This window comes from Chiloscyllium plagiosum, chromosome 13, assembly GCF_004010195.1.
Source record: "Chiloscyllium plagiosum isolate BGI_BamShark_2017 chromosome 13, ASM401019v2, whole genome shotgun sequence".
NCBI lineage: Eukaryota > Metazoa > Chordata > Chondrichthyes > Orectolobiformes > Hemiscylliidae > Chiloscyllium > Chiloscyllium plagiosum.
In genome coordinates this window covers 39,368,896-39,383,091 of record NC_057722.1, presented here as the reverse complement: position 1 = coordinate 39,383,091, position 14,196 = coordinate 39,368,896, and the positions used below count along the sequence as shown (strand labels likewise).

At 39.7% G+C, this 14,196-nt stretch overlaps 1 protein-coding gene across 2 annotated transcripts in view; it reads right to left on the bottom strand.

Moving 5' to 3' along the window:
• Positions 1–10,582, bottom strand: part of LOC122555938 (mitofusin-1-like) — a 70,297-nt gene extending 59,715 nt beyond the window's left edge. The window contains exons 1-4 of one of the 2 annotated variants that reach the window (XM_043702232.1): positions 10,476–10,582; positions 3,030–3,151; positions 1,980–2,115; positions 97–259 (exon numbers count right to left, since the gene is read on the bottom strand). In XM_043702232.1, coding sequence (XP_043558167.1) covers positions 97–259; positions 1,980–2,115; positions 3,030–3,144 — 414 coding nt within the window. In that variant the 5' untranslated portion in view covers positions 3,145–3,151; positions 10,476–10,582. Of the gene's footprint in view, positions 1–96; positions 260–1,979; positions 2,116–3,029; positions 3,152–10,436 lie in introns of both variants that reach the window. The other variant, XM_043702233.1, reaches the window with a different exon arrangement.
• Positions 10,583–14,196: the final 3,614 nt, after the last annotated feature.

The window sequence follows — 14,196 nt, the reverse complement described above, 5'->3', positions numbered from 1 at the left end:
AACAACAAACACCCCTCCCTTCACCCCCCTCCCCCCCCCTCCCTCCCTCCCCCTCCTATGTTAATGCCACATATTTAGACAGAAACAGGTCTTTACTTTAACATTCTTTTTTTCCTCAGAGTCCTCGGTCATCAAATAGGCCTTCTCCCCATCTGTTCCTTCAACACTAAGGAAGCAGTTGGTTGTGTGTCCAATGCCACTGGGCAGTACCTTGTCCCATAGCATAGCGTTGATCACTGTACTCTTCCCATTACTTGTTCTGTGACATTTGAAACACAAAAACTTTAAAAAAGTCTTTTGTTCAAAATTAGTAACTCATAAAACGTCTGCTCAAATAAAACAAAATTCTCAAAGGCCAACAACTTATTTGTTTAATGATGACAGTATTATAATGATGTTCAAGGTAAGAAAAAGAAATGGAGACGGGGGAATTCTGAACTATTTTTAGGAAGGAGGATCATATTATAAGAAAATAAAGCTAGGGTCACAAGTTCTGAGACAGTATATCACTGTCTGACAAAGGCTCAAAAGCACATGAATATCCCTGCTGATGGTTACAAGTCAGATCTCAGAGTGAAATCTGACTTGATAGTTATATTTTTCAGGTATTTAATCACAACACATTCACACTAGGCTGTCAATGTTCATACAAAAATAACCCATTATACATGTTTATTAAACAAAAACAAAATTACAATTATTAAAAGACAGTTTAGAAAAAATAAACCATTTTGAGAAACTGCTGGAGAGAAGTCAATGTAATATTTTGAGTCTGGTCACCCTTCTTTACGTTAACTCTGATTTCTCTCTACAGATGCTGCCAGAACTGCTGAGTTTCCCCACCAATTTGTTTTTGTTTTTGTTTCAGATTTGCACATCCAGAGGTTCAATTATAACGATTTTCAACCAGTTTGCCATCAATATCCTTTAGAGATACTCAAGCCCAGTGAAGGGTCACACCAATCTTAATTCCTTACTTACATGACTCTTTCTAGGTTTGGTGGCCCAATTCTAATGACCTAAATTTCCTTTCAGTTCTGAGACCTTGAAAACTTCTATATAAACTCTCACAGTTTAGAAACTTCACAAACTAATCCTTATGGGAGAGTGAAATTGTTCACCTGAACTGGAACCTGATTCTGAACTGAACTGCCAATCACTTGTGGTACCTAGTCTGTTTTCTCTGTCATAAAAGTTCAATTTGTAAACATTGAATTAAAAGCACAGTTATCCTATTCAATGCTTAACTGTAGTCATATTCTTTAATGGAATTATGCAGTCAGTTCACTGTTCCAAATATCTTTATTACTTCTTTAAAATAAAAACCATTCACAGAGTTCTACTTTAAATCCAAAATCCCAAAAAATATAATTATAATTTATCACAAAGCAACAATTTCAGCTCTTAATTTTATTTTTTTTTAGGATTTCATTTGGAAAATTGTTACTGTAAACATTGTTGCTTTCACTTCTTCAATGCTATCTTTATCTGCCAAGACTAAAATATATTTTAGAGTTGTTTGTAATCCTATTAGGATAAATTCTATCAACTAGATAAAATATACAAGACAACTGTGATTTAACAAGTAGCACTTTTTCTCACCTTTAACCTCAGACCTTCTGCAATCTGTCATAACTTCTTTTGAAGTTTCAAACATATTGCTTTACAGCAATAACAGGGAAAAATGTATCTCTTACTTTGACTCCTCTCTCAGCTAAAAACTGCAAAAAAATGTTTTTTGGAAGGCTTTTTCTTCACAAACTTAAAAGCTAGATATAAAAATTCCAAGCAAGATAGCAGCTGTTTCTTGATTTATCTACGCTGTGCTCCTACTTCTGTGAATTTTGGTACCAACATCATCAATAGGTTTGTTGCTCCTTCAGCAAGCATACACTTCCAATCATAAAATATGACCTTCCTCTCTGTACTTAATGAAGAATCTATTATTAGTATCCATAATTTAATATTTTGCATCTCACCTTCCAAAAAAGGCCACTTTCATGTGTCTACGTGCCAGCACCTCACCGATTCCAGCCACTTTAGTTGCAAACATTTCTATTTCTCCTAACTGCTGCTGCGTCGTTATCTTCTCCAATCCTTCATTTTGGTGAGATTCTAAGAGTCAAATAGGAATATATATATATATATATATATATATATATTATATATATATAAAAAAACAAAAACAAATTGGATTTAAAAACTTTCTTCAACTTAACTGAGATGCCTCAAGTTACTTCACAAGAATGCTGAGACAGAAACTGACAGAGGCTGTCAAAACAGAGAGGTTTTAAAAATTATTTCAAGAAGATAAAGAGAAACATGGCAGGGGAGGTTTAGGGAGAGAACTAGAAAAAAAACAAGATCAGCAAAGGTAGAATGAAACAAGTCAAGGATGCACAAGAGACCACACCTGGAAGAACTGTAGGGCTTGCACGATATGACAAAGGAGGGAGGCCACGTAGGATTTAAACAAAAGATTGAGAATTTCTAAATTCAATCTATAGATAGACCAGAAACTAATACTTATATATAGATCTGTAAGGACAGAAGTGATGGATAAATAAGACACTATGCAAGTTAGGATGCGGACAGTGGACCTTTGGGTGTGCTTAATTTTATGGAAGGTGGCAGGCTGGCTAGGAGTCCATTGTTGTTGAGTCTGGAGGCGACAAAATCACAGGTGAGAGTTTCAGAAGCAGATGGAGGAGGCAGAGATGAACAAATTGTAGCAATAGGCGGTTATGCTGATTGAAGAGAATGTGAAGTCAAAAACACAACCAAATATATTGATTCAGACTGAGACAATAACATGGGGAATAGTGGCTGCAAATTGGGGCTTGTGGAGGCAGTCAAAAGACATTAGAAGATACAGATTAGATAAAAGAAACATTTACTGCAGAATGATAACTCTGATACAGACAAGGTGATTCTATTGAAGATGCGTGCCTCAACATTTGTTCTAGTCTATACCACATTGAATTACTATTACTTAATATCAACCAAAGCACCGGTAATTGATATCAAACCTTTAATAAAGCTTGCTCCTTCATTAACATATTCCAACAGTTGATCAAAAATTGAGTTAATCTTCTTTTTAGCCTGTACAAAGTGCTTCAATGGTGATGAACTGGTGTCTGCCATGATTCAACTGTGTAGAAAATTCACAAATGTTATGAACGGAACAACACCTACATTTAAACAGTACTACAAAATCCAATTTTACCTTCACATTTTTGATGATCACAAACTAGTTAATAGGTAAAATTTGGCAGCTACTACAGGTTAAGATTTGCCTTGAAGTAAACAGTATATCCTGGCTTGGTGCTTTAAACACATATCAATCACTGATCCAATCACACCTGTCAAGACTTCAAGTCTCAATTTACAAACATTGTGTGGTGGAGGCAGGTTTAATTCAGGAATTCAAGACAGCATTTGATGATCACTTAACAGAAACAATATTCAGGGTTATGGGGAGAATAAAAGAGAATGGCACCAAGTCATGATACTCATTCAGACAGCCAAAGATAACATGAATTACAGAATCAAAGAGTACAGAAGAGGCAACTTTGCTCATCAACATTTCGGGCACACATCCAAGTACTTCTCAGAAGTTGTGACATTTCCTGCCTCAATTACCCTGAACGCTGAGACAGACACTTCTGAGTTAGGTTTCAGCAAAAACAGAAAATGAAACTTTTTCTTAAAGAGAAAACTGAAACATAAAGGAGGGGAGAAAAAAAAAGTGAAGAATCCCCCACCCAAGCAAGCAGATGGGACATCAGTTTAACATCTTATCTGAAAAACAGCACCTCTAACAGTACTACTTCAACACAACACTAGACTGTCAGCCTTGATTTTTGCGCTTAATGCAGCAATGAGATCAAACCCAGAACATTATAACTCAGAAATGAGAGTGGTTCCAACTGCTAGGTTGAATTTAATTAATGGTTGGATTACATTAGATCAGTTTTTTTAAAAATAGGACTTATTTTCAAAACATATGAAGAATAGAGAATCACATGTTCAGAAGTAAATTCAGGCACACTTGGAACGGGAAATCTATTCAGCCTGAAAGCCTACTCCTTACACAGAATACATGGTATATATTTTGGTGGAGGTATAAAAGTATATACTGTCACACATATATAACATATATCCACACACACCTTTATTTCATTTTATAAAATATAGGTGTAAGGTTATACTCACACTACTACATAAAGTTCCTCAAGATGACAATCACAAAGGAGAGATACTTTGTGTAGGGACAGAGTGAATGAAAAGAGAGTAACAATGGCCTAACTGGAAACTCCAGAATAAAGAAATAATCCAATTTTAGAATAGAATATATAAGAATATAAGTCATGAGATAAAGTGCCCAGACAGAAAAAAAGAGGAAAAAGGGATAGGCAAAGGGGTTACTGATAATAAGCCAAGATAGAGATAATTGCTAAGTGGGGTGCGAATGAGAAATGAAAATGTTTGAAATTGGGTTGGCTGTGCTGGGAGCAACCCAGAAAGGATGTGGCTAAGGGGTGTGGGGCAAGGGAACAAACAAGGGAAATAGTGTCCACTTTCTGAAATTATGAAACTCCACATACAGTCCTGAAGGCTGTAACATGCATAGGCAGAATTAGAGGTGTTTTTTTCTGCAGCTTGAGTTAGGCCTAGCTGGAACAGCACAGTCGTCCTGAGATTGAAATGGGAACAAGGTGGTGTCCAAATGTCTATATTCTATCTGTAAAAGACTCCAAGTTTTCAGTTGTTTGCCACTTCAACAGACCATCACAATTCAGGCCTACTTAGACAGATTCAGCCTTTTAAGTCACATAAAGAACTCTTTCTCAAAGACTTTTGGCAAAAACTGATGACCCTGAACAATTTATTTCTCAAATTCAAGTAGCTCATGACAGCCATTTCAAACTACAGACATTGGTGTAATTTCAGAAAAATGGTTGCCAATTTGCATAGTAACTCCAAAAACAGCAATGCTAGAATGACCAGATCTTTTTTTTTGTGAGATGTTAACAAGGGATATTTAGAGAATAAAGGCCCCATTTCTTCAAAATAGTGTCTAAGATCTTTACATCCACTCGGGGCAGAGTAGGCTTCAGTTTAACACTTCATTCAAAATATGGCACCCCAACAGGGCAGCACTCCCTCAGTCTCACATTAGTCTGCGAGTCCTGATTTTTATGCTCAAGTTTTGGAATGGGACTTGAATTCCTGAGTCAATGACAATGCTACTAACTGAGCCATAACTGACGCGTCTTTCTTGGATAGGAGAGAGAAAATGAAGAAATTAAGTGTAGAAGCACAAATGGAAAGGAAGAGAAACTGTTTGCAAAGGAAAAAAAGTCAGCATTATTGACTCATGTTAGCTCACCCAACATTTAAATCCAGTCTTAACATCTGAACGATATTTTGCCTCCTCGACAACAATTCAGTCTACTACTCCAGGTTCAACCAGGAGCAAGAGGACAATCCTAGACTTTCATCATTCTGTTATTTCAACGACTGCTTCCTCGATTTCCTACCTACTTAATTTGGATCATTTCTGATATTTTCAAACTAGGAGTTGATCGATATCACTGATTAGGCCTCTACTAGAATATTCTGTCAGTTATTGGGCACCACATTTATGGAAGGATCCCAAAGTGTAGGAGAGGGTTTACAGAAAATCTATCAGCATGATATAAATGATCCAGACTTTCAAACATTTGTAAACCTAAGGAATCTGGGATTGGTATTCTTAGAGCAAAGAAAATTAAGTGGACAGTTAGGAGGAATATTCCAAATGCTAAATATTTCATATAACCACTGAACAGTTGAAGCACAGAGAGGGCCACTTGGCCTGATAAAGTGTATGCTGGTTCTCTACATGAACTCAGCAACCAATTCCTCATCCTCACTCCATACACCAAAAAACTCACATGCTTTATGTGCTTATGAATTCCCTTTCGAAAACCATAATTCAATCTACCTCCATCGCAATCACAGATTATACATTCCAGATCATGCACTGCCTATAGGAAGGACGTTGTGAAATTTGAAAGGGTTCAGAAAAGAGTTGTAACAGTATTGTCAGAATTGGAGGATTTGAGCTATAGGGAGAGGCTGAATAGGCAGGGGCTCTTTTTCCTGGAGCGTCAGAGGCTCAAGGGTAACCTTACACAGGTTCATGAAATGATAAGGGGCATGGGATAGAGTAAATAGGAAATGTCTTTTCTCTGGATTGTGGAAATCCAGAATTAGAGGGCATAGGTTTATGTGAGAGGGGAAATATTTAAAAGGGACCCAAGGGCCACTTTTTTCGCACAAAGGGTGGTGCATGTATGGACTGAGCTGAAGTAGTGGAGATGCAATAACAATATTTAAAAGACATCTGGAAGGGTATATGAATAGGGAGGGTTCAGAGGGATGTGGGCCAAGTGCTGGCAAATGGGACTAGGATAATTTAGGGTATCTGGTTGGCATGGAGGAGTTGGACCGAAGAGTCTGTTTCCATGCTGTACATCTCTATAAGAAATTTTTCATGTCACCCTTGGTTCCTTTATTAATTATGTTAATATCCTCTGATTCTCAACCCAGTGGGGACAGTTTCCTTCAATCTATTCCAAATTGAGATGGTTCAGACAAACTGCAACAATTTCATGGCCCTCATTAAATCAATTTACCTAATCAAAAACTCAACCAAGTTGGTTAAACTCAATTTCAACAAATCCTTACGGATTTTTGATGAATTCATACTTATCTAAGTGATAGCGATTTTTCACCCAAATTATTATTTCTGTAAGTTCTCCCACCAGAGCTTAAATAAATGTCCTATAGCAGCTGAGTTTACATTATGGCTTTTTTGAGTAAGAGTGTAATATTTCCAATTTTCCAGTCATCTGGGACCATCTTATTTCTGAAGAGAAATTGACAATTACATGTCTCTCCCTACTTCCCTCAGTACTGTCTAATGCACCTAGTTCATTCCTGGTGACTGATCAACTTTTAATTATAGCTTCTTCAGTATATCCTCCATGATATTTTAAGCAATCCATTGTTTCAAATATACACTCTTTCAGCATGACACGCTCCCTAGCTAAGATAGATACAAATTATTAATTACACCCTGCTGGCTCCAAGTGTAGACTTCGCTCAATTGGTAGGTGACAATGAGGTCTGCAGATGCTGGAGGTCAGAGTTGAGAGTATGTTGGATGTAGGTTTGATCGCTGAGCTGGAAGGTTCATTTTCAGGTGTTTCATCACCATACTAGGTAACATCTTCAGTGAGCCTCCAGATGAAGCATTGCTGATGATTTCTGCTTTCTATTTATATGTTTGGGTTTCTATAAGTAAAGCAGGAATCATCAGCAATGCTTCATCCGGAGGCTCACTGAAGATGTTACCTAGTATGGTGCCGAAACATCTGAAAATGAACCTTCCAGCTCAGCGAGCAAACCTACATCCAGAACCTCAACGTGAGCTACAAATCTTCTCAAAACCCGCTTCAGAGTGTGTTGCTGGAAAAGCACAGCAGGTCAGGCAGCATCTGAGGAACCGGAAAACTGAAATTTCGGGCTGGAGCCCTTCATCAGGAATTCCTGACTAAGGGCTCCAGCCCAAAATGTCAATTTTCCTGCTCCTTGGATACTGTCTGACCTGCTGTGCTTTTCCAGCACCACTCTAATCTAGAATCTGTTGCACGTAGTCTTTTTCTGTTTCAAGTTACTCTTTAAATCCTTTGTCAGGATCTCTGGCTCTATCTGCCTATCTGGTCCCCCAGTGAAAATGCATCTCAATTATGCCCAAAAGCAGCCCACCGTTGTTACACGTATTCCAGCTAATCTTTGATTTGAACCTACCTTTGATGAAAAAAAAATCAGGAGAAACTGTTCAATACCAATACAATACCAGATACCAAAGTGATACATTCCAACTACTATCAGATTGTACCAAACAGCACATCCCTTTGGCTGTACTCAATTAGCTGGTGCTTGAAAAACTCAGAACACAATGTCTAACATTAGCTGCAATTCTACAACTTAACAGCTCCTGAACAATCCAGCATATGCTAAGAATTAAAATAACCAATTAATTGGTTGTACCAATTAAGGTCAGTCAGGCTTGCAACATGGCTTATTTGTGCTTGCTACATATAGTCAAATACAGAGACCTAACATCTGAAGGTACAAGTAGTACACCTAGTCAATGGAGATTTTTAAATTAAACAAAAGCATGGAAATTAATGCATAGTTCCTTGGTGCATTAATGATTGTAGTGCAGAAGATCTAAACAGGACTTAAGGTGAACATGGAAAGGATGTTTCCTCCTGTAAACCTCTCTGGAAATATTTCTCTAAGATTTGTGTAAACTTGGAACTCCCTATGTCCGAAGCTGATGGAGACAGGGTTATTGAATGACATACGGCAGAGGTAGATGGATACTTGTAGGGACGGGAATTAAATGTTGTTGGAGTTTGAGACACAAATAGATCAGCCAAAGTCTTAGTGAATGGCACAGCATGCTGATTGCAGGCCCATTTCTGCTTCTTTCTATGTCTATGGTGTTGGCCAACATGGAAGTCGATTCTCTTTGCACATGATAACATAGGAAAGTGATATACTTAACTTAATTTCCAAACAGTCTTGATGAATTTCTGCAATGCATCTTGCAGATGGCAGACACTGCTGCCACTATGCAATGATGATTAAGGGAGTACATATCTGTGGATATGGTGCCTACCAAGCTGATGGCTTTGTCCTGGGTTGTAGGCAAAAATGAGGACTGCAGATGCTGGAAACCAGAATTTAGATCCGAGTGGTGCTGGAAAAGCACAGCAGGTCAGGCAGCATCCGAGGAGCAGGAAAAAAATCGACATTTCGTGCAAAAGCCCTTCAGGAACTTGTCCTGGATTGTGTCAGGCAAAGAGTATTCTTGGTGCTGCACTCATACAGGCAAATGGGGAGTTTCTATCACATAGTAGAAAGTGAGGACTGCAGATGCTGGAGATCAGAGCTGAAAAATATGGTGCTGGAAAAGCACAGCAGGTCAGGCAGCATCCAAGGAGCAGGAGAATCGACGTTTAGGGCATAAGAAGGGCTTATGCCCAAAACGTCGATTCTCCTGTTCCTTGGATGCTGCCTGACCTGCTGCGCTTTTCCAGCACCACATTTTTCAGTTTCTATCACATGCCTGACTTTGGCTTGTAAGTGGTGGACAGACATGAGCAAGTCAAGAGCTGAACTAACTGCAGGATTTCCTATCCTCTGACATGTTCTTGGAACTAAAATATCCATATGGCTAGTTCATTCAGCTCTTTGATCAATCGTCACCCTAAGGAGGCTGATAAGCGAGGGAATTCAGTGATGGCAATGCCTTTGAACATCAAGGCACACTGCCACTTGTCAGCCTGGGTTTTGTCCAGATCTTGCTGTATTTGAACATGAACTGCTTCAGTATGCGGATTCAAAAAATGGTGCTGAACATTATGCAATCAACAGCAAATATCTGCATTTATGGCTATACAATCAAGAAAGCTAATCGATGAAGCAATTTGAAATGGCTGGGCCTCAAATTCCTGCAGAGATATCCCGAGCTGAATCACTAACCTCTCACAATCACAATCAACTGAAGGCAAGTGAGCAGGTTATTGCTGAGCCAGTGTTGCTTGAAAGCACTGTTCACAACCCCTTCGACTGATGATCGAGACTAGAATGATCTAGGGAAGTTGATCGGATTGGATATGTTCTAATTTGTATTTAGGACGTACAGTACTCGGGACATTCCACAGTTTGGGTAAGTGGTAGTCGTACTAGAACAGCATGGCTAGGGGCACGCCTTCTGAAACCGAAATCCAATAATAGCTTACTGACCATACATTCAATAATGTCTCAAAAGTTTCACTTTGAACTTGTGTTGGAACATTAACAACGGTAGCCAGAATCAACGAAAAGTTTCGGGGACTAGTTTGGGAATGGTTGTATTTGCCGGTGTCCTTTGGCACTGCCGACTCAAAACACTAACTCATCTAACATTCTCCACAACCACCTGAGGAAGGTGCAGCACTTCGAAACCTCATGTTTTCAAATAAACCTGTTGGACCATATCCTGGTGTTGTGAGAGCTTTTAGATTAGTAACAGCAAGGCGTATAATTCGCGCAACTATTTCACAGCAGATAAATCACTCCTCACCTTAATTTTCAATAACTTAACCTGTTGTGCAAATAAAACACTAGAGAGAGAGTGCATGAAATTGGATGCAACATATTATTCCCTGCCTGATTACAGTATTACTGGTTTTCCAGACAATTGTTTGGCTCCAACTAACGTGATGCATCATCACGAAATCACACAACCCACGCATTCCGCCAGTCGGTCAAAGTAACCCAAGCACACAATACAGCGTGGGGAAATAAATGACACATTTCCATCACAATACCCGTGGTTGAGGAATCAGCAGTCCACTTAGCCCCGTTACCTTCAATAGGCCGCATCCATCCAGCTGTCTAATGTCAGTCCACGCACGCACCAACTAGCCCACCACGCATGCTCCAACCGGCCCACTACGCATGCTCCAACCGGCCCACCACGCGCGCACCAACCAGCCCACTACGCATGCTCCACCGGCCCACCACGCGCGCACCAACCAGCCCACTACGCATGCTCCAACCGGCCCACCATGCACGCTCCAACCGCCCCGAGACGCACATAAACCAATTTCCCGAGTTCCAAGTTGAGATCACTGGTGATGCGCAAGCGCCGCTTCAGAATCATTTAACTTTACAGCAACACATTAATATGCTTATCCAGAAAAACTGTTCCTCAATTTTAATTACTTAGTATCTTGACAATATGTTTGCAGGACATTCCAGAGTTTTGAATGACTACTGTAGATTCTTCTTCTGTGACTCTCTTTTAATGCGAAGTATTATTTTCTGTCTCCTTACCATTGTCTCCTGAATGCCGTCCCTATCTTGCAAAACCATCCCAGGATACATCCTCAGCATGCAGGCACTGCCAATCTCTCTATCTATCCAGTGAAGTGGGCATCAAGTCCAAATGAAGGTTTATAAACTAGTTTGTAGATAGCTTTATCAGAGTTAATATATATAAAGAATGAAAGAGATTTGAAAAATGACAACCTACCTGCTTCCTCCCTTATTGCTACCATTTAGTCATCGTCTGCGATTCTTTAAGATAAGTTACTTTTTTAAAAATTATGAACTTGTGTCATGCAGATATGTCATAATACCCCGAATTCATGTGGTATGATTGCCCTGTTTTCATTGGGTGGTGGAGCTTATATCATCAATATTAATTAGTGAAACATGCAATTAATGTTTACACTGCTCGTAATTTCCATCGGCTAAGCATTTGTTGAAATACCCTTTAACTTAAGACAAAGTATTCTTAGTATTTCTTACATCAATCAATCTCCTGTGACTTTGCGCAGAGCAAGCCAACACAAAAGGAAGTCTTCAAATGAATAGTTATGGATAATTGAACTAGGGGACACAGTTTTAGTTTTGTTCCTAGTTTTATATATTTCTGTCCTAAATTCCTATTTCCATATTTTTAATAGAAATTGGTTGTAGAAATCCGTCAGACTGTAATTACACCCTGTCACCAGTAGTGATATTGAAGCACTGGCATCGGTGGGAGGTATAATTATGGCGTGACAAACTTACATTGTCAGTTTCTATTAGAAATGCAGCTACAGAATTTATAATAGTAAAACACTGAAAGGAAGTGCACACAGATATTTTTAAAAATCTTACAATTTGGTTATACAGTTATAAGGTAATTCTGTGTGCCTGAACAGTTTTTTTCTGAAAATACAAGTGTGGTGTGTAGCTCGAGCTGACGAATCCTGGTGCTTTGTACTTTTGATATTACAATAAAACATAAATGCTATTGGGGAGGTATCAATGAAATAGGGAAGGGGGAAAATGGAGGCAAGTGAGAGCATTACGTTGCTCAATACACTCAGTGAAGAACAATACTTAACAGTTATTGAACACACATTCCGGCTTTATCATACTTGTCAAAACTTCATTGTCAAAGCTAAGTGATCTCCTACATAGCAGCTTTGAAGACGATGTTGATGACAGCATAAAATTACATACAAACAGGATATTGATAGATTAGGTGAATGGGCAAAGCTGTGGCAGGTGGAATTTAATATAAGCAAGTCTGAGGCTATTCAATTCAGACCAACAAAGGACAAACCCAGGTATTTTTTTTAGATGGCACAAAGTTAAATACAGTGGATGTCCAATGAGATTTGGGGTTCAGGTGCAGTGCTCTTTAAAATGCCACAAACAGGTACAGAAAATAATCAAGAAGATTAATAAAATGCTGGCATTCATACCTAAAGGAGATAGGAATGCAGACATTATAGTGCAGTTATACAAAACCCTAGTTGGACCGCACTTAAGAGTACTATGAGCAGATCTGGGCACCACACCATGGTAAGGATATTTTGACCATGGAGGGAGTTCAGAGCAATTTTACAAAGATGATATTTGGACTTCCGGGATTAAGTTTTAAGGAAAGATAAAACCAATTGGGCCTTTATTCTCTAGAATTTAGAAGGTTAAGGGGTGATCTAGGAGAAAGTGAGGACTGCAGATGCTGGAGATCAGAGTTGAAAATGTGTTGCTGGAAAAGCGCAGCAGGTCAGGCAGCATCCAAGGAGCAGGAGAATCGACGTTTCGGGCAGGATTCCTGAAGAAGGGCTCATGCCCGAAACGTGAATTCTACTTGCTGAGTAAAGAATCTACCCCTAACATTTGTCCTGTACCTACCAGCCCTTAATTTAAAGCTATGCCCCCTTGTAATACCCGCCTCCATACGCGGGAAAAGGTTCACACTTTCAACCCTATCTAACCCCCTAATCATCTTGTGCACCTCAGTCAAGTCACCTCTAAACCTTCTTTTCTCTAGTGAAAACAGCCCCAAGTGCCTCAGTCTTTCCTCATACGATTTTCCTTCCATACCAGGCAACATCCTGGTAAACCTCCTCTGCACCCGTTCCAGTGCCTCCACATCCTTCCTATAGTATGGCGACCAAAACTGCACACAATATTCCAGATGCGGCCGCACCAGAGTCTTATACAACTGCAACATGACCTCAGTACTCCGGAACTCAATTCCTCTACCAATAAAAGCCAGTACGCCACATGCCTTCTTCACCGCACTATTTACTTGGGTGGCAACTTTCAGAGATCTGTGTACATGGACACTAAGATCCTTCTGCTCATCCACACTACCAAGTATCTGACCATTAGCCCAGTACCCCATCTTCTTGTTACTCATACCAAAGTGAATCACCTCACACTTACCTACATTGAACTCCATTTGCCACCTTTCTGCCCAGCTCTGCAGCTTATCTATATCCCGCTGTAACCTGACACATCCTTCCTCACTGTCAACAACTCCACCGACTTTCGTATCATCCGCAAACTTGCTCACCCAACCTTCTAGCCCCTCCTCCAGGTCATTTATAAAAATGACAAACAGCAATGGTCCCAAAACAGATCCTTGCGGAACACTGCTAGTAACAGCAGCACACCAAGAACCTTTACCATCAACTACTACCCTCTGTCTTCTTCCAGCCAGCCAATTCCTAATCCAAACCTCCAACTACTCAAGGTCATTAGAATATTAACAGGGGAAAACAAAATAGATAAACATAAGATATTTGCACTGATTGAAGATTCTAGAATCAGGGTGCATAGTCTTAGAATTAGGGCCAGGCCTTTGGGACAGATGTTGGGAATAACTTCTACAAGCAAAGAGTAGTGAAGGTTTGCATCTCTGTTCTTCAAAATGTGGTTGAAGATTTAAATGTTAACTTTAAATCTGAGATTAACAATTTTTTTATTAAGCAACGGTATCAAGGGAAATGGGCCCAAGACTGGGATGTAGAGTTAGGCCACATATCAAGGGGCAAGTGAGGACTGCAGATGCTGCAGATGCTGAAGAGTGTGGTGCTGGAAAACCACGGCCAGGCAGCATCTGAGGAGCAGGAAAATCGACGTTTTGAGCATAAGCCCTTCATCAGGAATGAGGCTTGTGGCCCAAGGGGGCTAAGAGATAAATGGGAGGGGGTTGGGGCTGGGGTGGGAGGAAGGTAGCTGGGAAAGCGATAAGTTAATGAAGGTGGAGGTAAAAGTGATAGATCGGAGAGGAGGGTG